The sequence below is a fragment of the Nicotiana tomentosiformis genome, chromosome 9 (assembly GCF_000390325.3).
Source record: "Nicotiana tomentosiformis chromosome 9, ASM39032v3, whole genome shotgun sequence".
In the NCBI taxonomy this organism is placed as follows: Eukaryota; Viridiplantae; Streptophyta; class Magnoliopsida; order Solanales; family Solanaceae; genus Nicotiana; species Nicotiana tomentosiformis.
The window spans coordinates 47,738,854-47,761,626 of NC_090820.1; the positions used below are offsets into that span (position 1 = coordinate 47,738,854).

Genomic DNA, 22,773 nt, shown 5'->3' on the forward strand with positions numbered 1-22,773 from the left:
GGGAGTAACCCAAGAAAAACGACTTTTCAGGTAAATCATTGGCAAAAGACAGTGGAGGTGTTTCAATTAATAAATCTTTTACTATCACGTTTGCAATTGAGTATACATCAGATGATTCAGAATCTCTCTTCATTTCATTAAAAACAAAAAGGGGAAACTCAAACATGATTATTTTTCACTCATGTCCTCATGCTCTTCTTGTCATTGAATCTCTCTATCCTATTCTTAACTAATAAAAGAATCTTGGAACAAAAATCATTGTCATTTTCCCACTTGGCAGTCCTTTTTAACTGATCTTGGTCTAGTTCATCCTGCAAATAAATTGAAAAAAGAGGTACACATTTAGTAACCAAAAACATCATAACTACAGCTAATCACACATAAGTATAGATGATGGTTATAAACCAGCTAATAATTTCTCTAGAGATATAAAACTGAAGTGAATTACCTTATCACAACAGAAGAAAGATGATAACCATGCCAAAAGAGACACTGCCAGTGGGAGTTTGTTAATCAAACAGTCGATCGAGTTATGCTCCTAAGTTCTACTGAAAATGTTCATTTGCAACGAAAGAATGTATAGTCCTCCTCCACGTTGCTTCAAGTTAAGTTAAGTCATCAAAATTTTGAATATACACCTGGCCAAAGAAAGAGGACAGATATTTTTTTAGAAAAAGTGAAGGTAAAACTTGCAGAATCAAGAAAAGGATAAAGAGAAGGACTAACCTTTTTCGGTTAGTGGGATAAGGACGGTCCCAAGCACCCTTCAGGTTTGAGATTAGTCAAAGTGATTCCCGCCTGAATCTGGGGACCAAAAGAGAAGCATGATAAGGACCATGCAATAGTAGGTCCAAATGAAAATTCAGAGGTGAAGACAAATCCGGAGAGACCAAGGGACACGATGTCAAGAAATAGTACTAGTATCTACAGCAGATTCAAAACATATGCTAAAAACAAGAAATTAATTTGCTATTGGATAAGAATCCTATGAAGAATCTGCATAACTTATAACAAACAAACATTTTATGGATGGTTAACTTTCTCCACAGAGTGATAAAGATTAGTTAAGAAGTTCGGAAGAAAAAGAACTGAGCTTTTCTTTCTTCATAAGCCGCTTCATGCCAAAATGTAACTGAGAGGACTACTTTATTTACCAAATCAACCATTCCATGTAGAGATAGAAAATTACATCCACATAAATAAAAGCAGTCGTGAATATAAAAATGTTCCTAGAAAGAAATAGGGAGCATACCAAAAGCTGAGGTTCGGTATCATCCATTCTCCATCAAAAGAAGCAGAGTTCTGTATAACCGTGTGAGTATGGCAACAGCTCTTCCACCTCAATTCTTGAGCTTGAACAACTCATGCTTTTCCTCAATCTGCTAGGGACCGACTCCACTTCAGCCCAAAACACACTGGAAACGGGTCTATGATCTGAAAATCTAGACTCCCCACGAACATAAGATAATTGTTGAAGCCCACCTCCATGCCACAATATCCGATCACACCTTTATACAAGACAGGGAAAAAATCAGTTCTAGTCTCGACAGATAAATTAACCATTTTATTGATAAAGAATGCATCGGGCATTTATCTTGTTCACTTATCTTAATACTTCTGCCTATGTGCTATTTTTAGATTTCATGAATGATGTTGACATTTATAAAGGAAAATCTTGTACCATGCAGGTGTTCGTCGTTTCTCTTTTGGGTGCATGTCATCTCCTGAATACCTATCTGAATTCCTTGAATATTTATATGTCGGTGGGAAATATATCTTTCCTTCCTTCCATCCCACAAAAACCCGACCTCGTCTCTGTTCTATACGCAGCTGTCAAGGAAACTCAAACAAGATTAGTTCAAAATTGTCGTATGATGATTTCCAAACTGAATTTTAGAAAATAAAAGTTGGACAAAAACTCTACTCCAATTGTGAAAATACCTGGTCATTTTCCAACAATGCCCTCCAGTTTTGCATCTCAACAAGTGCTTTGGCAGAACGGTACGAGAGTGCAATTCGATAATTCAGGTCCCCGAGCCAAATAATTCGGCTAAAGAAAAAGGATAATCATTTAGAAAACATAAATATTATATATCTCAGATAAACTCAAATGGACAGTAGAAATTCACATTGTTCACTGTCACGACAAAACAAGAGAATTTGTTCCTTATGTTCGACAGAACTAATTATATAAACTTTATTTATTCCATTTTCCCGCTTTCATGATCTTGAGTTTAACATCAGAATTTAGGAGACAGCAACTACAGTTACTTGTACAGAGTAAATGGAGGTCTTACTCATGTTCAAGAATAGTTTCAGGGGACTTCTCTTCATCCGCACCATTTACTCGCGGAAACCTTGTTTTCTTTAGGATCTCCATCACATCTGCATTTCTGCGTAATTCATCACCTTCTTTCTGACCAGAGGTTAAGTGAGTGCACACAAAGCAAAAGCTTGTCTGATGCAACAGCATACTTACTGAAATAGATCCCTGCAAAACCGCACATGGAATAACACGTTAAGTAATGGATGCTTTTCCAGATCAATAGGAAGAAACACTTAATTCAGCCAAAGAGAGCAATTCTTTTCCAATCAATATTACCTTATTTCCAAGGTAACCCATCAACCCTCTGCCAACACATGATACTTTCATATTTCGGACATGCTCCCTCAACTCACTTCGCACCCATACAGTGAGAAAAATGCCAACCATCTGTTTACTGGCTACCAAACAGTATCTTGAATTTCTGGGCAATCTATTACCATCTTCACCCGTCACAGGTGAATACAAAACAGTACTTGGTGAATCTCCAGGACCATAATCTTCGTCTGAAGAGCCCCATCTGGAGAAATCACTTGGCCTCTGTCCCCAAGAATAGTCACTTGGCCTATGACCAGATGAATAATCACTTGGCCTGTGACCAGAGGAATAGTCACTTGGTCTGTGACCAGAGGAATAATCGCTCGGTCTGTGACTAGATGAATAGTCACTTGGCCTGGGACCATAGTCACTAGGTCTGTGCCCCCATCTTATGTTAGGATCAAAATCACTCTGTCTATGTCCAAAAATTACTCGATCACACACGCTGTATCGTCTATCAAGGCGAGGTTGTGAGATGGATGGATCATTTTCCATTCTCCAGCATTGAGGAGTCTGGAATGAACGACGAGGGAATAAGGATGATGCCTTGCGTCTACTTGACCCCTCAAAGTCAGCATTCCACTCAGCAATTGGATCTGGGACAGGAGAAGGAGTATAGCAGCCGCTGCCTCCACTAGTACCAGGACCATTGTTAAGTGTCTTCCGGATCAGAGATAGCCATTTCTTGGCAGGGCCATTGTCTTCAGCGCCAAGAATATTACCAGCATTTAGAGGAACTATTTCTTGAAATCTGAGTGTAAACGCAAATTTTTGTTTCAGTCAGCTACTGTAAAAGGACAAAACCTCTAAGAATACATAATGACAAATCTAAAACTTCATACCCAAGTACATAGATATCTGCAGGTGGTGCTGAATGAAGCCAATCATCTAGATTCAAATTACTCGACGGTGATTTTCCACCCACGTTCCATGTAGCTACGAAAACGCTGTGCCAAGAAGGGATATAGAGAGCATCAACAAGAAGGAAACACAATCATGCTTTTAGCCCTATAGAAGAAAAGTCTGCAATGACTTGGAGATTTATGAAGAGTACAAACCTGTAGTTGTGTACATTTATAATCTGAGGGTGATCAAGATCTGCTCTTCCTCGTCGAGGACGCTCCATACTCCGACTCGAATTTGATTTCTCTACTTATTCGAGAGGGGCAAGGTGACATGAATTAATCAGTATAGAACAGACTTACATATAGACTGGGAGTTATATTTCATTTACATTCACCAGTACCCTGTCACTAACCTGTTTTGGTTTTCTTAATTGTGCAATGCTCCCTCTCCGAGATGCTCGTTCTCCACTCATCACCACCTAAAGTAAGGAGGACACACATTTATGCTTCAATTCACAGTTGAAGGGTAGGTAAAGTTGGTAAAATCAACCAAACTCTAAGTAACAGAAATAGAAATGATTGAATTTGACTTTATCTTGGTGGCATTTTTTTAGGAAATGTAGCCATTGATTTCAGTAGGAGATAGAGAAAAAGAATAAATTATGACTTGTAGAAATTTTGTGATTACCCTTTACAATTTCACATTATAAGGCAAAAAACTTCAACATGTGCTCCAGACAGATAAATATAACCTTCCAGAATTTAGGACATGAAAGACAAAACATGAGATTTCCCATCTAACCACCCACCCCTCCAAAGCAAACAAGAAACAGAAAAAGAGAAAACAATAAAAGATTCACCTAAATTTGTTAGCAGTTGCCAAGGAGAAAACCCCAATTAACAAAAACTAACCAAAGAAAAAGAGAAGAAAGAGAATAAGCACAAAGGTTGAGGAAATCCAACCTCCATAAACAACTTCATCAGACTGGAATTCTTCAGTTTTGCCCTTAATATTGAACCACTTTCTGACAAGTTTCTTTGACCAGGAGAGCTTCAGACGATCAAAGCAGAAACAAAAAAATGTCAACTTGGAGGAATGCAAAAAATAGAATTCCTAAAAATTACAATTTCCAAGAAATGAAAGCAAAACAAAAAAGAAGAAGCTAAACACAAGTAATTCATTCACCTTGCTTTTCTTGGAATTTTCATCTCTCATTGTTTCACTATTCCTTCATGCACCCTTCTTTCTATTCTCCCCCACCTTCTACTTCCCAAATTATACTTAGAATCATACAAATTAAGATCAGAAATCAAGAAAGCTCGGAAATTAGCAAATTGCAAATGGGCACTCCTCAAATCTTGCTCTGATTACAAGAGAAGTTCAATTTTCAAGCATTACGTGAATCTCTAAAAGCACAAATATTGTTCCATTCTTGGCCAAAACCACTCTTCAGCTATATCGGTATTCCCATGTTTTTAACACAAAGATTACACTATATAGAAGAAAGAAAAAGGGGGCTTGAAACCAAAAACACAATGACCAAGAATAGAGGACAACTACACTACTTTAAGTTAAGCACAAGACAATGTAGGCCAAAAATAGATATAAGAAATAAAGAGAGAAAAAAAGAATGAGAGAGAGAAAGTAAAAGGAGGGGTCCTTCTCTTCTTTCTTGAACTTAGTAACAGCAACAAAGTAAAGAATTTGAACAGAATAAAGTGCACACACAATCACACACACTGAAGACTGGTTTCTTTATTTTTTTAATTTTTTGTTTTCTTTGCTTTTTAGTATGTTTCACCCAAAACCCAATGCCCCATATGTCGTTTTGATGTGATTGGAAGTATAAAACGACTTGGTCAGCTACACTAAAGATGTGCTGCCATTGGTCAGCAAAAGGTTGAGAGGGTAGAAGATCTGGTTAGACTAATACTACCCCATCTTTAGAAACAAAATTTCTTTGGTCTTACAGAAATCAAAGTTAAAAAATAAAGGTACTTAAAGAAGGCAACTAAAGATAAAGGCACAATGTGATGTTGTTGTTGTTGCAGTAATTGTAGTACTACTCTTTATCACATATTATTACTATCTGTTTTTCCTTTTTTATTTTTAAAAATGTTATGTTTCCTTAAGTCTGTTTGCTTTTGATGTTTCTTCTTCTTCTTGGGCTTTGTTGTTAATATTATATACTCCTATGCAAAGGAATGTTTTAGGGAAGAAGGAATTGTCAATTGTTTGTGAATATAGGAATGCTTCTCCAACAGGCTTTCTGGGATTTAATACTCTTTTTTTTTTGTTCTTTGTAATAAAACTATTTGGGATAATGGCATTTTTGTTATCTTTTTATGGCAATAATGTAGTGTGTGAATCAATGCTCATAGTAAACGAGAAGATAACGAATCAATTGTAAAGAATTAAGTACTAACATTTCGAAGAAGTCATACTCTGATGGGAATAACGAATAACAAAAAAAAAAAAAAAAAAGCGAATTTGTGCGAGAAAATTTATGTGAATCAAATTCATCTAACTTTGTCTCCATGTTGCTAACGTAAACTGCAAATACAATGATTGTTTTAAGTACAACGCACACTACTACTTTGTAGTAATGGATGCAAAATAAATATAATGTGTATCTATTTACCAAAACTGTTTGACTATATAATGGCTCAACTACCATTCGCCCAAAGATGCTGTATCCTTCAAGTAACAGTACAATAGTGAGGAAAAAATAAAAGGTTTTGGGCAGAATATGGTTGCAACCTTAACTAAAACAAGGACTAATGAGTAAATGACAATTATCTTTTCAGAAACTATTTCCTTGTAAAGCATTTAGAGAAACCAGGTTTTAATCAAACAACATGGAGAAAAAAGAAAAGGAAGATAACATCATTGATAAACTGTGAAAAATGCATTTTTTTTAGTGTACTTTTATCTCATAACGTGTGTGAATACGGGAGGTTAAATATGTTTTTGTAATGAATTATGCTCATTACATGCATTATTATGTGTAGGAGCGAGTTGGACGAAAGATGAGCAAAACAAGTTGATTCGGGACCAAGAGACAAAAGAATAAATTTGCTCGTTCACTCTCGTGTGCACACAAGAGACTGAACAAGCTAGCTGAGGGGAGCTTGAACAAAACAGTCGATTGAGGCAAAAAGGCATGAAAGTACACTAGAGACCTAGAAGGAAAAGAAAAGGAGAAGAACTTCGCTCGTTCACTCTCGCGTGCGCACGAGAGAATGAACGAGCTAACCTAAAAAGGTTGTTCCGAAGTTGGCGTGTATTATTTCGCCCCATGCAAACCCTATACCATATAAATAGTCCTTAAACTCACTTTTGAAGGGGGAGATTCGATCTAAGAAGGCAAGAACACGCCAGGAGCAAAGCGGAGAATTTTTCACTTTCCTCTTTCAATTTTCCATTATTGGTTATGAATTTTAGTATTGTAGTTTTACATACTATTATGAATAGCAAATTTGTTATTTAGGGTTTTGATGGAACCTTTTGTTCGATAAATTCTTGTTTTGTTTTTATATAGTTAAGCCGTTGAATTTCTCTACTTGTTCAACTACGTGTTTATTGTTGTTGATTGAATGACCATCAATTGACTGTACATATTTAGTGTGTATTTCTTGGAAAAGAGTCCACATTTAGGTAGTTATTGAACTACATCACTCCTAACGTTTGTGAGGAATCAATACGGAGGGTCTAAAGGTGGGATTAGGAATAACGAAACATTGGTCTGATCTTAGTGAGCGGTAGCATAGTTTGAAAGAATATGTCTAGTAAATTGTGGTAGTTGCTCGAAAGAGAATTACGACACCCGAAGTACTCACGACCGGTAGAGAATACTTATGCGATATTATAGGAGATGTAGAAGGAAGGATTCCGACAATCGGAGAAATCATAACTCTAGGCCTCCTTAGTCTTATCTCCAATCCTTAGCATCTCTAGTTGTTAATTGATAAGTTATGTGTCTTGTTATGTTTTGATGATCTAACAAACGTAATGTTAAGAACCAAATGGGGAACCTACTCCACATCCTCAAAGTGCTCAAGATCATCAAGTCTCAAGTCTGGGACATGTTCCAACACTCAGAGTCAAAGAAATAACAGAGGGAACAGATAGACATCAGTTCCCTTGCTGACTGTACCAGTCAACTCCCCACAACTGTAAAGTGGCTGCAACTGTGCCTCAGCACACACGCAATAGTGTATACAGTGCGCCAGTCACTTTATGGGGAATGTCCTTGTACCAAACATGCTTACATCATTCGAGTGATGTCACTTATGTAATATTAACATGAAGCAAAGGCAAAATATCACACTTGCCCATTCCAGAATTCATCAAGCTCCCTCTCAAGTGTGTTGCCAATCTGCAAGTGGCATTCAAGGTGTCAAGAATAAAGAACAACATAACGAAGGACCTATTTCCTGCATTGATTCATTATATGTTCTTAGTTGTGTTGTACCTTTGTTAAAGTGATTTACTTGTAATTCCTACTTAGCTTAGTTAGAAGCATTGTGTTGGAAACCTTTTGTAAAACCATAAACATTGTGTTTTTGTCTTGGCTAGAGTTAGTCGAGTTGTAATAGAGTTATTACAAAGGGGCTTGTAATAGAGTTATTAGAAGTTAGTGAGGGATTATGAGGTTAATTCCTAGGTTACAATAGTTTGTAATCTGAAGTTTGCTCAGTAGTGAAGTTAAAATCCTACGAGTGTAGGTCGTGGTTTTTAATCTCTTAAGCTGGGAGTTTTCCACGTAAAACTCTATTGTGTTGATTATTAACTGTTGTGTGTGTGTGTGTTATGTGGGAACTAATAGAGAATCTGGTTCTCTATACAATTTGGTGGACCCTAAATTTGTATCAATTGGTATCAGAGCAGGTTCTTTCTATCACGCTAACACCTATAAAGGATCCTCATGGCTGCTCCACCAAACTTCGAAGAAGGTCAATCCACCTACATACCACCAAGATTCAATGGCCAATACTATGGATGGTGGAAGACAAGGATACATGATTTTATTATGGCTGAAGATTCAGCGTTCTGGGATGTTATATGTGATGGTCCCTTCATTCCTCTGAAAACCATTGGGGAACCAGAAGTGACAGTTCCCAAGTCTAGGAAGGAATACAGCGATGCTGACCGCAAGGCTATAGAGAAGAACTTTCGAGCAAAGAAAATCCCTGTTTGTGGCATTGGGCCAGATGAATACAACAGGATTTCTACTTGTCAATCTGTCAAGAAAATCTGGGAAGCTCTCCAAACAGCACACGAAGAGACAACTCAAGTCAAGCAGTCGAAGATTGATATGCTAACCACTAAGTATGAACTCTTCAGGATGAAGGACGATGAGTCCATTCAGGACATGCACACTCGCTTTACCCCTATCATTAATAAGCTTCATTCCTTGGGAGAAATTATTCCAAGGAACAAACTTGTCGAGAAAATACTCAGCGTATTACCTGGTTCCTGGGAAAGTAAAGTAAATGCTATCATGGAGGCAAAGGATCTACAAAAGCTAACCATTGATGAACTCATTGGTAATTTGAAAACTTATGAAATGAAGAAGAAAAAGGATCATGAGAGAAGAGAGCCCAAAAGGGAGAAGAACATGGTCCTCAAGACAGACAACAATGAATCAAGTGGCGAGGATGCTGATATGGCTTACTTGATAAAGAGATTTCAGAAGATGGTCCGTAGAAATTGAGGTATTCCAAAGAAGGGCAACTCCAACAAGCCAAGAGGATATGACTTATGTCATAAGTGCGGGAAGCCAGGACATTTCACCAAAGATTGTCCCCTCCTCAAGTAAGACCAGTACAGGCACAACATAGACAAATTAGCCAAGAGGAACCTGGTTCCTAACAAAAGATTTAAAAGAAAAGAAGTTGCTGACAATGTTGTGAAACTAGCTCTTGCTGCATGGGGGGACTCTTTCAGAGAATCTGGAGAAGATGATGCACAAGGTGACACCTCCATGATGGAAATCGAAAATGAAGCAACTGATTATGATTCCATCTTTGCCCTGATGGAAAAAACTGACGATGATGAAGATAATGATGATGATGAGGTAAACGTTCTAGACGTTCAAAGAAATCTGAAGTCTTACTCTCAGAAAAAGCTTATATCTTTGGAAAATATTTTAATTGACACTTATCACAATCTTATAAATGATAAAAATGCCTTAACTATAGAGCTAGGAGAAGTAGAAAATGAGAGAGATAATTTGGTAGTTGTAGTGGCCGACCTAAAAGAAACTATCGAGAATCTAGTGAAAGAAAAAATGTTATGATTAAAAAGGTTGAAAACATAGAGAATGAGATAGATGACTCGTTAGTAGTCGTCATGGACCTAAAAGAAACAATAGAGGAATTAAAATGGGAAACAGTTCTGGGACTGTCCAAAAGGGGAAGGAAGTTGCAAGTGAGGCACATATTAAGCTTGAAAATGAACTTCAATATGTGAAATCTAGTCTGTGTGTTGAACTTGAAAGAAATAGACAACTTCAAGAAGATCTAGGCAGAGTTAAAAATGACCTCGAAAAATCTCTAAAGTGGACCTGGTCCTCTGATACAATTGCCGCCATGCATACAAGCAATAGTGGGAACAGGCAGGGAGTCGGGTTCCAAAGGAAAAGGACTCTCTACAATTCACATAGCAAATATGTTACTGTCCCTGATAACTGGCTTTACACTTACTGTGGCAATACTGGTCACTTTAAAGAAAACTGTAAGGCTAGAATTCAGTCCCAACAGAGAAACAAGGTGTTTGTTGTAAAGGTAACTATTACTAAGGAACCTGGTCCCTCCGTTAAAAAACGTATACTGTCTGTCTGGACAAAAAGAAGTTTAATTCGACCCTTTCCTCACTACAAGGGATCCAAACATTTTTAGGTTCCTAAGTCTAATGGTACATGGATAGTGGTTGTTCTAAGCACATGACTAGAAGCATCGATGATTTCATTTCACTCAAAGCCCTACAAGGAGGGAGTGTGTCCTTTGGCAATGGCAAAAAGGGATACATTCTGGGAGTAGGAAGAATTGGGAAGTCACTCACTCACTTAATTGAAAATGTGTACTATGTGAACGACTTGAAATATAGCCTACAGAGTGTTTCCCAAATCTGCGACAAATGAAACAAAGTGGAATTTGTGTCAAAAGTCTGCACAATCACAAATATTGTGACTAGTGAAGTGGTCATGATAGCAAAAAGATACAAGAACATTTATGTTGCTGATTTTGAGTCCCTTGAAAATGGGGATCTCACTTGTCTGAGTGTTGTTGATGATAATGCTGAACTATGGCACAGAAAATTGGATCATGCAAGCTTTAAATTGCTGAACAAACTGGTCAAGAAGGACCTGGTTCGTGGCATGCTGATGTCAAGTTTCAAAGAACACAAGGTGTGTGATGCATGTGTAAAAGGAAAGCAAGTCAAGTCTTCTTTCAAGCCCAAAAAGGATGTTAGCACCTCAAGGACACTCGATCTCCTCCATATGGATTTGTATGGACCTATGAGGGTGCCAAGTAGAGGAGGAAAGAAGTACATTTTTGTTATAGTGGATGACTATTCTAGATACACCTGGACCTTGTTCCTCAAAACCAAGGATGAAACTTTTCTAGTGTTTGTTGCTTTCATAAAGAAGATCCAAGTGAAGTTGAGCCACAATGTTGCGTGTATAAGATCTGATCATGGCACAGAGTTCGATAATGCAAAATTCGACAAATTCTGTGCTGAAAATGGCATAAGTCATAATTTATCAGCTCCAAGAACACCTCAACAAAATGGTGTTGTGGAGAGAAAAAATAGGACTCTTGAAGACATGGCGAGAACAATGTTGATTGACAGTGGCATTGCTAAAAACTTCTGGGCAGAAGCAGTTAACACTGCATGCTATTTGGTGAATAAGTGCATGATCAGGTCCCTCATGAATAAGACTCCGTATGAACTGTTGAACGAAATGAAACCCAAGCTAACACATTTGAGAACATTTGGCTGCAAATGTTTTGTCCTCAACAATGGTAAGGAAGCTCTTGGAAAATTTGATGCCAAAAGTGATGAAAGAATCTTTCTCGGCTATTCATCACAAATCAAAGCATACAAAAGTCTACAACAAAAGAACTCAATATGTTGAGGAAAGAATATATGTGATCTTTGATGAATCACACCACCTACGTGAGAAAGATTCACATGATAAGATTGATCAAGACGGAGAGCAGTCAACAGTCCCTGGTGAAGTCATTGATATGGCAAATCGAAAGGCTGACATGATGAGCTACGTGAAGGAATCAAATGATGATGATGCAGATGTATCCCCAGCTGATGTAGAGGAACCTGGTTCCTCGATCACAACAACTGAAGCTGAGAACGGAGTTGCTGATGTTGTGCAAGGAACCCCAGATGTTGAGCTGAGAAGCAGGACTCACATCAACCATGGGTCACATTCAGAAGTACCTGGACCCTCTCACAATGAGATTCAGGTATCTAACTGGAAATACAAAAGTTCACACCCTCTTCAAAATATGATCACTCCTCTCGACTCAGGGATCCAAACTAGATTGAAGTCGAGAAACTCACTTGCCTTTTCAGGCTTTCTCTCTCAAATTGAGCCCAAAAATATTAAGGAAGCATTGAAAGATGCTGACTGGATTACTGCTATACAAGATGAACTCCATCAATTTGAGAGGAACAACGTATGGAACCTGGTTCCTCGACCTGCTGACAGAACTATTATAGGAACCAGGTGGGTATTTAGAAACAAACTTGATGAGTTTGGGAACACAACAAGGAACAAAGCAAGGCTGGTAATTCAAGGGTACAATCAAGAAGAAGGGATTGACAATGATGAAACTTTTTCCCCAGTTGCTCGAATGGAGGCCATCAGAATCCTTATTGCATTTGCATCTCATATGGAATTCAAATTGTTCCAAATGGATGTCAAAAGTGCATTTCTGAATGGCTTTCTAAAAGAAGAAGTCTTTGTCAAGCAACTTCTTGGCTTCGAATGTTATGAGCATCCTGAGCATGTTTTTAAACTCGATAAGGCCTTATATGGGCTGAAGCAGGCTCCTCGTGCATGGTATTAAAGGTTGCCCAAATTTCTCATAGAAAATGGTTTTACAAGAGAAAAAATTGACAACACCTTATTTCTGAAAAAATGGGGGAGGAACTTGCTCATTGTGCAAGTTTATGTTGACGACATACAAATGATTCTCTGTGTAAGGAGTTTGCAAAGCTCATAGGAAGTGAGTTTGAAATGAGCATGATGGGGGAATTGAATTTCATCTTAGTCCTGCAAGTCAAGAAAACTCCTAAGGGCACAATGATAAGTCAGCAAAAGTACATCAAAGAGCTTCTGAAGAGATTTGAAATGGAAAGCTCAAAAGTCATTGACACTCCTATTGTTATTGCCACTCGACTGGACATGGATGAACCTGGTTCCCCTGTGAACGAGACCATGTACAAAGGTATCATTGGGTCACTCTTGTACCTCATAACAAGCAGACCAGATATCGTTTTCGGTGTGGGACTATGTGCCAGGTTTCAATCAAATCCAAAAGAATCCCATCTGAAGGCTGCCAAGAGAATCCTAAGATATCTAAAGGGAACACAAGACTTGGTTCTCTACTACCCCTCAGGAGACATCTTCGACTTGATCGGGTATGATGACGCTGATTATGATGGTTATCTGGTGGATAGGAAAATCACTCAGTGGCTCTTTCAACTGCAGAAGCTGAGTATGTGGCAGCTTCCTCTTGTTGTGCTCAATTGTTGTGGATCACGTAGCAGTTAGAGGATTTTGGCATATTTTCTGATTGTATGCCACTACTATGTGATAACACCAATGCTCTCAACATGGCAAAAAACCCAATTCAGCATAAGAGAGCAAATCACATTGACATGCGACATCATTTTCTCAGAGATAATGTTGAAAAGGGCTTATCTGCATGAAGTTTTGCAACACAAAAGATCAAATTTCAGACATCTTCACCAAAGCACTGAACAGAGAGCACTTTGAAAAGAATCGTCTGGAACTTGGGTTAATAAAATCAAGCTGAGAACCCGGTCCCTCGATGATTGGCTATGAAAGAAATGTACAGGTAAAACAGCTAAAAAGTATTTTTTCGCAATGTCTAACTCATTTCTATACCGTTACAGGTAGACACGCATGACAATTACAGAGAAAACAAGGAGCTAATGTATTTCACTTTGGCAAAAGGATGAGGCTCACATTTACAAAGTATGTCAGGGAACCTGGTTCCTTTGACACAGGTTAGTAGTTCCTTTGTACTCTCATGCACAACTTTTTAAACGGCTAAAAAAGGTGTCTAATCATTAAATTGTCAGTTTCTTTTCTTTGGAACCCAAACGTCCTACCCGTTACAAAATGACATGTCTACCCAGAAAATCAATACCATTTTCCCAACAGGTCCCTCACCCCCTTTTAATAAACCCAAACTCTATCACTCTCACAACTGTTCACATCAAAAGCCAAAATTTCCCTTTTCTCTCAACAACCAAACACTCTCTTCGGTCATAAACTCTCATTACACTCCATAATGTCTGAGAATCTCGAAACCTCAAATGTCCCTAGTATCATCCCTACTGTATCTTCATCTCTTGAAGCACCAATGATAGAGTTTAAGTACCCTACGCCACGCATTCCAAATCCTAGGCAAGATTCCCAACCACCCACTGCCTCTTCTCCAATCCAATCAAGTTTTGGTTCTCATCGGAGTCACAAAACTTTGAATCCCAAGTGATTTGTGGCTACGACCTCTCCCTCTGCCTCGTCGAAAAAAAATGGCTGAGGGAGAATAAAATCAGGAAGTTTCCAGTATGCATTTGGAAGAGAGTTCTTAGGAACAACAAGGTGTGGTTCGTACTGGTGAAGAATCAACAATGGCTACCCCAGGTCTCAATTTGAATGTTGTATATCCTACAGGTAATACTCTTCTTATGCCTTCTGAGTTTACCTTGGAGTTAAAAACAGAAGAGGCCATAGAGAATTTGTTATCAATAGCTCTTGAGATATATTTGGTTGGTGGTTATAAAGGTGTGTCTGAAACCAATGAGTCTCTGGGGGAGGTGATAGTCTACAGGGAGAGGGTAGGGAATTGGTGCATTTAAAAAATCTGGCACCTAAAAGTACTACTTGGGAACTACATGAGGGACCTGACCCCTCTACCCAAGAGGATCCCTCTACTCCTACTTGTGATGAAACCCCATATTTTTCAAAAGAACCCCACGTCAATACTGATCCCGCTCCATCCCCTCATTTCTATGCTGAGCCATTAACCATTGTCGCTCCTGAGATGAGATCTCTATCTAAGGAAGAGAATGAGGGTAGTAAAGAAGACTATGACAATGTGGCCCTTGCAAGCTTCATTAGTTCTAGGAGTAGAAGGGCAACTACCAAAATGCCCACTCCTTAAAGACCTACTACTAGGCTGCAAAGGAAGGAAGCTCTTGAGTTAGCTCTAAAGAAAAGTAAGAAAGAAAAGAAGAGGAGAAGGTTGGTAAAGGGTGGAAAGTTAGTACATGAAGAGGTAGTGCCTAAAGCACTTATTTACGACGTTGATGACGAGGTGGAGGAGGAACCCAGTTCCTTAGTTTGTAAGTCCTCCAAGAAACCTACTGTTCCAAAGTCTGGGAAAGAGTCATATGTGAGAGTGATGGAGGTTAGCAATGTTGAAATGGGAGAGTCTGGCTAGAAAGTGGCTGAGAAATCTGTGTCTGAGAAGGTGTCTGAGAAATCTGCAAAGAAAGAGAAGAGTGTGCAAAAATAAGTAAAACGGAAGGCTGGTGCCAACGAGGAACGTGGTTCCTCCAAGATGACGAAAGTGGGTGTGGCCAAGAATAGAGGAAGGGGAAATCTGAAAAACCAGAAGTTGCTGTGGGGCAGAACATTTGCCTCTGATATTCTTGACATGGCAGAGATGCGCCAACTGGTTGATATCTGTGACTCTCAACAGTGGACACATATGTTCACAAATAAGAGTCCTAAGGTGTATGAGGCAGAGGTGCGCAGTTTCTATGACGACTTCTTCACAGTCGAGGATGACAACATCTGTATAAAAGTGAATAGGGTTGACTTTGTGTTGGATGAAGCTATATTGGGAACCATCTTGGGTGTGCCTACTGAAGGAATATCCTCCATTAAGGAGACTTGTTCTTCAAACTTCAGAAATGCCATCTTGAAGGATGATGCAGTGTAGCAGGGGGAACAGGTACACAAGAAGGCCCTGCTTCCAGTGTACCAACTGTTATTCGAGATGGTGAACAAGGTTCTGCTCCCTCGTGCAGAAAGGTGTTCCATTACTTCATGAGCAGACTTGTTCCTCATGGAGGCACTGGATGCATACTCCACTATCAATCTGCCGGGTATCATGATTGAGCACATGAAGAAAGTGGCAGATTTCAAGGATGGTAATCATGCGCTGCCCTACGGGTTTCTACTCACCAACGTATTTGAGTTCTTCAAATTCCCTTTGGGAAAGGCTACGGTGGGTACTCGCAAGCAGAGCTTCTCTAAAACCACCTTAGAAGAGTGTGAGTGCATCGATAAGAAAGGAGGGGTTGGCAACAATTCCACCATCTCCCAACTAATTGAAGCGTAGAATATTGCCAATGAAGAGATAAGGAAGTTGAGGGCAAGGAATGCTATCCTTGAGGGACAACTTAGTCAGGCCCAGGAGGCACCTGGTTCCAGTAGCACACAAGTCGCAGAGGTTGCTCGTCTGATAAAAGAAAATGCTGATATCAGGAGACAGGTCGGGGACTTGAAGGAGAGGTTACTCAATGAGCAAGGGTCCGCAAATGCTCGAATGGATATCCTCCTTAAAACTCTTTCCTCTTCATATCTGCCTCCCCTTTCCAGTGCTCCTTAAGCTCGTTCATTCCCAGTGTCAAGTTTACTCTGTCTTCGATCTGTTTTGGTCTCCCTTGTTTGGACATGTTTAGTGACTGACCGTTTTTTGTTGTTTTTTTTGTGGATGATTCTGTAACAATGGTACTGCTCCTTGTTTATTTCCAAAATTAATGAATATCCTATCATTTTTGTTGTGCATACGTTGCTCCTCTGCTATGTTTTTAGTCATGTTTGTGTGCACACATGTGGTATGAGTTAAGCCTGCTAAACTTCTTTATGCTTATTACTTGTTACTAATATTTTTATGATGCCAAAAGAGGGGAAAGTAATTGAAGGAGGGAACAAAGGGGGCAACAGGTTCAGGGGGAATACGAAATTCTTTTTTGGTACTATGTATGGTACTCTGGTTCTCAGGGGAAATTTCAATTATAAGTTTGTCATCATCAAAAAAAGGGAAATTGATAAGTTATGTGTTCTGTTATATTTTGATGATCTAACAAACTTAATGTTAAGAACTAGATGGGGAACCTGCTCCACATCCTCAAAGTGCTCAAGATCAACAAGTCTCAAGTCCGGGGCATGTTCCAACACTCAGAGTCAAAGAAACAACAGAAGGAACATATAGACATCAGTTCCCTTGCTGACTATACCAGTCAACTCCCCACAGATGTAAAGTGGCTGCAACTGTGCCTCAGCACACACGCAACAGTGTATATAGTGCACCAATCACTTTATGGGGAATTCCCTTTTACCAAACATGCTTACATCATTCGATTGATGTCACTTATGTAATATTAACATGAAGCAAAGGCAAAACATCATACTTGCGCATTCCAAAATTCATCAAGCTTCTTCTCAAGTGTGTTGCCAATCTGCAAGTGACATTCAAGGCGTCAAGAACAAAAAACAAGATAACGAAGGACTTGTTTCCTGCATTGATTCATTATATGCTCTTAGTTGTGTTGTACCTTTGTTAAAGTGATTTACTTGTAATTCGTACTTAGCTTAGTTAGAAGTATTGTGTAGGAAACCTTTTGTAAAACCATAAACCTTGTATTTATGTCTTGGCTACAGTTAGTCGAGTTGTAAGCTTTGTAATAGAGTTATTACAAAGGGGCTTGTAATAGAATTATTACAAGTTAGTGAGGGATTATGAGGTTAATTCCTAGGTTAAAATAGTTTGTAATATGAAGTTTGCTCAGTAGTGATGTTGAAATCGTACGAGTGTAGGTAGTGATTTTTAATCCCGTGCGTTGGGAGTTTTTCACGTAAAACTCTATTGTGTTGATTATCAACTGTTGTGTGTGTGTGTTCTGTGGGAACTAATAGAGAATTTGGTTCTCTATACAGTTTGGTGGACCCTTAGTTTGTATCATTAATTTAATACTTTAATTTGTTAGTTAATTAATTAGACATAAGAATCTTAATATTCTTAACTTAGAAATTGTTCGAACTTGTCTTCTTAGTGATAGTGAGCAGTTGTAGCCAAACCTTAGTTCTCTGTTGGATTCGACTCCGGACTCTTAGACTGGATTATATTTGCAGTTTGACCGCTTATCTTTTTGTAGGACTAAAGTTGGGCGTGATCAATCACCCTATCAAATTAAGTTCTTAAAAATTGAAATTTCTAAGCAACTTGACAAAGTCAGAGAAAGAAATTGAACTTAATCCGTGGAAAATATTGTGACTTTGCATGTCAAAGGTGTAATAATAATGATAATAAAAATATTATTAATAATAATTATTTTTATTAATAATATTGTTATTATCATTATTATTATTATTATTATTAGTAGTAGTAGTCGTCTTCAACTATACAAAACTCGTAGGAATAATGTCTGCACAATTCATTTTGACCTATTCCAATTACCAATGGATTCGGGGAAGTCTCCATCTAAATGATTAGATATGCTCAGCGTTCTTACATATATGAATAAAACTGTAACTTGATGTCACATTTCGAATTCAGGATTTTCATCTATCTAGTGTACGAGAGTAACCAACCTAGCTATCTTCTCTCAGTAAACTAGCGGTTGAGTCAATTACATACTATGTTCTGGTCTATTATGCTCGACTATAGTATATTCACTACTAGAAATTCGGCCAAAATCGATCGCGACCAACCGATCGAGTTCAGTCGGTCAAAAAAAGATCAAAGTCAGTCGATTTTTTAAAATATAATTTTTTAAATTTTTTTTACGCGAAACCGACCAACTTCGGACGGTTTGTTTTGCGCAAAAATGCGATAAACTATTTTAGCGTCCCGAGAAATTTATATTTTAAGAAACCAACCGAAATTGGTCAGTTATTTTAGTCAGTCATTTTAAAAAATTAACCAAAGTAATTTTATATTTTTAATAAAACTGACCGAAATCGGTCGGTTATTTTTGCACGAAAATATAATTAAAGAGTACAAATAAAAAAAAGAAAGTCTTAAACCAAAATGTACTAATGGTCTAGTGGTATAATAGTATTTTGCCACAGTACAAACCCTGGTCCGATTCCTAGACAGTGTATTTTTAATTGCATAATTAAAAATACCGACCGACTTCGGTCGATTTTTTCGGCTTTGGGTCGGTTTTAGGCAGTTTTCTAGTAGTGATTGTTCATACACTAGGTTAGGATTATCAATTCAGTCTAAGAGTTCGGAGTCGAATCTCACATAGAACAAAGGTTTAGCTACAATTGTTCGCTATCACTAAGAAGATAAGTTTGAACAATTTTCTAAATAATAAAGTTTGAGATTTTTATTCTAACAAATCAACTAACAAATACTAGAAAGCAGTAAAATTATCGACTAACTAGGATGACGTTGGATACAAGATTCAGGAGGCCTAGAATTATGATTTTCCCAATTTTCAGAATCCTTCCCGCTACGTTTCCTATAATTTCGCCTAAGTATTTTTTTACCGATCGTGAGTACTTCAGGTATCGTAATTATCTTTCGAGCAACTACAACAATTTAATAGATATATTCTTTCGAACTACGCTAGCTAGCACTATCTTACCACTCACTATGACCACCTCAAAGTTTTATTATTCCTAAACCTACCTTTAAACCCGCTGTATTGATTCCTTAATACGTTAGGAGTGACATTGTTCAATAACCACCAAAATATGTACCCTTTCCCAAGCAATACATAATAAATAGGTATAGTCAATTGATGGTCATTCAATCAACTGAAATAAACACATAATTAATCAAGTAGAGAAATCCAAAGGCTACATTATATTAAAATATAACAAGAATTCATCCTCCATAAGGATCCATCAAAACTCTAGATAAGAAATTAACTAGTCATAAAAGTATGTAAAAACACAATATTACAATTCATAACCAACAATGAAAAATAGGAATAAGAAGGGAAAACTCGTGGTTGAATCTTCCTCCTTGCTCCTAGTGAATTCTTGCCTCCAAATGTGTTGTTTAGCCCTAAAGTAGTGTCTGTCCCAAAAAACTAAGTTTATGAGGTATTTATATGCTAGGGTATAGTCTAGGCCGAAATAACAAAGTTCAAAAGTGACTGGGACTCAAAACTGCTCAAAAGACTCGTCAGTGCTGAGGCACCGCGTGGGACGCCATTAGAGGCACCAATTTCGCTCCGCCTTGTGCGCGCCGTCAGGGGCACCAATCTTGGTGTGCTGGACACTGCCTTGCGATATCTAAGGCCGTGAGTTTTTATGACCTTGCATTATTATGGACGTTGATGCAGTATCTTCTTTTTGTGCTTTATTTTGTGCTTTTAGTGCCATTTCATGCAACTTTTTCTCTACTTCATATCCATGTGTTCCTACACAAAAATTAAACTCAATCAAGCTCAAACGCCGCTCGAATTATTAATATTACATACAAAACATAGGGTAAAGAATGGTATAAAGTATAAAAATCTAGCCACACGTCAATTATTATTAATATTATTACAGTATTAATTTAATTTAGAAAGTATCTGTTGGACAAGTTTGAGGCTCAAAATAGGCAATGGTGCCCTAGGAGACAAGGGCAGCTGTCTCAATTTAGGTTGTTGTGGTCCTCTTTTTCAATACATCGTTCTCACACAAGCCGCCAAGTTTCGTGGGGTTTCAACCCTAATTTTTGACCGGTAAATTCTTGTTGATTTAATGCTTCCTCTTTAGGAATGTGACTTATCATTAAAGGGGTTTCTCATAGCTTTTTTCCCCTTTAATTTCCTTGTTATGGGGAAAACGAACGGACATGTTTCATAAGTACTATCTACGTAGCTAGTATTGACTATAAATCAAGATTAATGTTAATTTAGGAATTATTTTGACTACAAATATAGTTCAGTCGAAACATGATCTGCTCATGACCAATTTCTTAATTATATATAAGTACGAATTTACAATTGTTTATAATTATATAGTATATAGTTCAGTTTAAGATATACTAAATGCAAATGTACACACTTGTCAATATTCTAGATTTGCTCCTGACTACTACGGCCGTGCCGCTCCCTCATCCGGCTACATATGAATAATGAATAGCTAGGCTAACCGTTTTTAGCTGAATATATAGTTAATCATCCACTGAATTAAGCTTTTTAAAAAATATTTGGTTGACTGGTCATAAACATATGTGCAACAGAAAAAGAGAGGGACTAATCTTTCACGTTTTCATGATTAATGGGCCTAAGTAATCAATAAGCACAAAATCATATACTACTAAAGTATAGCAGTTAAATTACTTTAATTCAGCTGACGGCGGAAGTGCTTCTATTAGGACCCATATAAATTATAAGCCATAAATCATGTCACAGACAAATGAGAAGGATATCCATATTACTACAAACTCCACTACCAAGTGTATCTTCCACTACCGTGAAGCCATTTGGGTCCTCAATTTTGTGATCATTAAGGTTTGGAAAAAGAAAATTCATTTTTTGTTGTCCTCTGGTTGTCACAGTTTGTATATATTGGGTGGATATCTTAGTTGTCAAATTTAATTAAGAGCCCTAATTATAGTTCAATGAGTTTGATTTATAGCGCCTAATGGAATATTATTTGTTTATAATAGGTGATTATATAAAGATATATTCCCATGCATGACACCAAAAAAGACACACATTCTTATGACTTGACGATTCATAAGTTAAATCAATATGTAATCAAAATTTAAATAATGGGAAAAAATATTTTAAACTTCATATATAGTACATTTCCATGAAAAGAGACGTACTGAAAATAAATAAATGACAAGCCAAAACTCACAGAAATGCTGACTACTATTTTAATGGGTGATATTGTTACGAATAAAATTAATTAAATTTATATGGCTACTGAATGTGGATAACAACTTTTTCCTTTAAGAATATGTTGAACAAAATCAACCAAGTTGAATATATATATATATATATATATATATATATATATATATATATATATATATATATATAAATAAGTGGACTTTCTAATCAAGGTTATCTAATCAGCAGAAAATCAATTAACCACCTTGAAGTGGTTGTCATGCACTTTTCCATTTGTAGAAATGGTTATTGCGATGCACTTTTTCTTTTTCTATAGCTTCTAATACGTTGTCATGAATCATTCAAGACGCAGAACATTATATTATACAAAAAAATAATATGACAAACGGCAATTAATAAGTGATGAAAATTAACATGGCTAGTTTTTTGGACCCACTGATATTCAATAGCTTTAATTTTTGGTTTCATTTGCCTTTTTGCTTGTTTTCTAATGGAACGAGGAATTAGGTCTTGAGGAAAGTTGCTTGGATTCAAATTCTATTGGGATGGTTTGAGTAAGCAATTAAGCTCGTCAAATTAGGTTATAAATATATTTGACTTATTTACGCAGTTTGTACATATCAAAAGTTCTTATAAACTAAAAATCAGTCAAAAGCTAGCCATAAGTTGGTATCAATTTTTTTGCTATTTTATCCTTATATTTTCTCTATTTCTCAAAATTCTTTTTCCCAAGAAAAAGCTCCTAAATTGCTCTCCATTCATATCTTTCACTCCTAGTTCTCCCTGTAAAGTGTAACGACTTGACTGGTCGTTTTGAGCAATTGCGTCCAGTTTGACAGTTTGAGGTCATGAGTAGCTTCACCTAGTGTATTATGACTTGCGTGCATCATCGGCTCGGGGTTTTGAGTGGTTCGGAAATAATTTTAAGGAGTGATTCTCATTTGAGAAGCTCGAAGTTGAAAGAATTGACCTTTGAATATTTGACCTCGGATCGGAGTTTTGATGATTCCGGTAGGTCCGGATGATGTTTTTAGACTTGGACGTATGCCCGAATTTGCATTTGGATGTTTCTAGAGGGTTTCGATATCATTTGACGGAAGTTGGCAATTTAAAGATTTGAAATTTTCCTAGGTTCGACCATGGTTTGACTTTAAGGCTATCGAGTTCGGATTTTAATTTCGGAA

At 37.5% G+C, this 22,773-nt stretch overlaps 2 protein-coding genes across 2 annotated transcripts; one reads left to right on the forward strand and one right to left on the reverse strand.

Moving 5' to 3' along the window:
* Positions 1–38: 38 nt before the first annotated feature.
* On the reverse strand, positions 39–5,415 carry LOC104096455 (type IV inositol polyphosphate 5-phosphatase 7-like). Its single transcript, XM_009602824.4, has 13 exons — positions 4,673–5,415; positions 4,450–4,537; positions 3,900–3,965; positions 3,700–3,790; positions 3,484–3,588; positions 2,603–3,392; positions 2,298–2,491; positions 1,942–2,050; positions 1,682–1,830; positions 1,253–1,508; positions 727–804; positions 449–638; positions 39–311 (listed from the first exon to the last, which is right to left on the reverse strand). Exons 1-10 carry the CDS (start codon positions 4,700–4,702, stop codon positions 1,286–1,288), a joined length of 1,845 nt encoding a protein of 614 aa, XP_009601119.1. The 5' UTR covers positions 4,703–5,415; the 3' UTR covers positions 39–311; positions 449–638; positions 727–804; positions 1,253–1,285.
* A 2,999-nt stretch (positions 5,416–8,414) lies between these two features.
* On the forward strand, positions 8,415–9,788 carry LOC138898735 (uncharacterized). Its single transcript, XM_070184831.1, has 2 exons — positions 8,415–9,188; positions 9,315–9,788. The coding sequence occupies exons 1-2, from the start codon at positions 8,415–8,417 to the stop codon at positions 9,786–9,788; spliced, it is 1,248 nt and encodes a 415-aa protein (XP_070040932.1).
* Positions 9,789–22,773: the final 12,985 nt, after the last annotated feature.

Bases quoted from the DNA above. Each gene is read 5' to 3' on its own strand.
- LOC104096455 (XM_009602824.4), bottom strand. From the start codon at position 4,702: ATGAGAGATGAAAATTCCAAGAAAAGCAAG. The intron at 3,791-3,899 runs GTTAGTGACAGG...TCGAATAAGTAG, and splicing joins AATTAAGAAAACCAAAACAG to AGAAATCAAATTCGAGTCGG. The intron at 2,051-2,297 runs GTAAGACCTCCA...CTTTTTCTTTAG, and splicing joins GAAACTATTCTTGAACATGA to CCGAATTATTTGGCTCGGGG.
- LOC138898735 (XM_070184831.1), top strand. From the start codon at position 8,415: ATGGCTGCTCCACCAAACTTCGAAGAAGGTCAATCCACCTACATACCA. The intron at 9,189-9,314 runs GTCCGTAGAAAT...AAGTAAGACCAG, and splicing joins TAAAGAGATTTCAGAAGATG to TACAGGCACAACATAGACAA.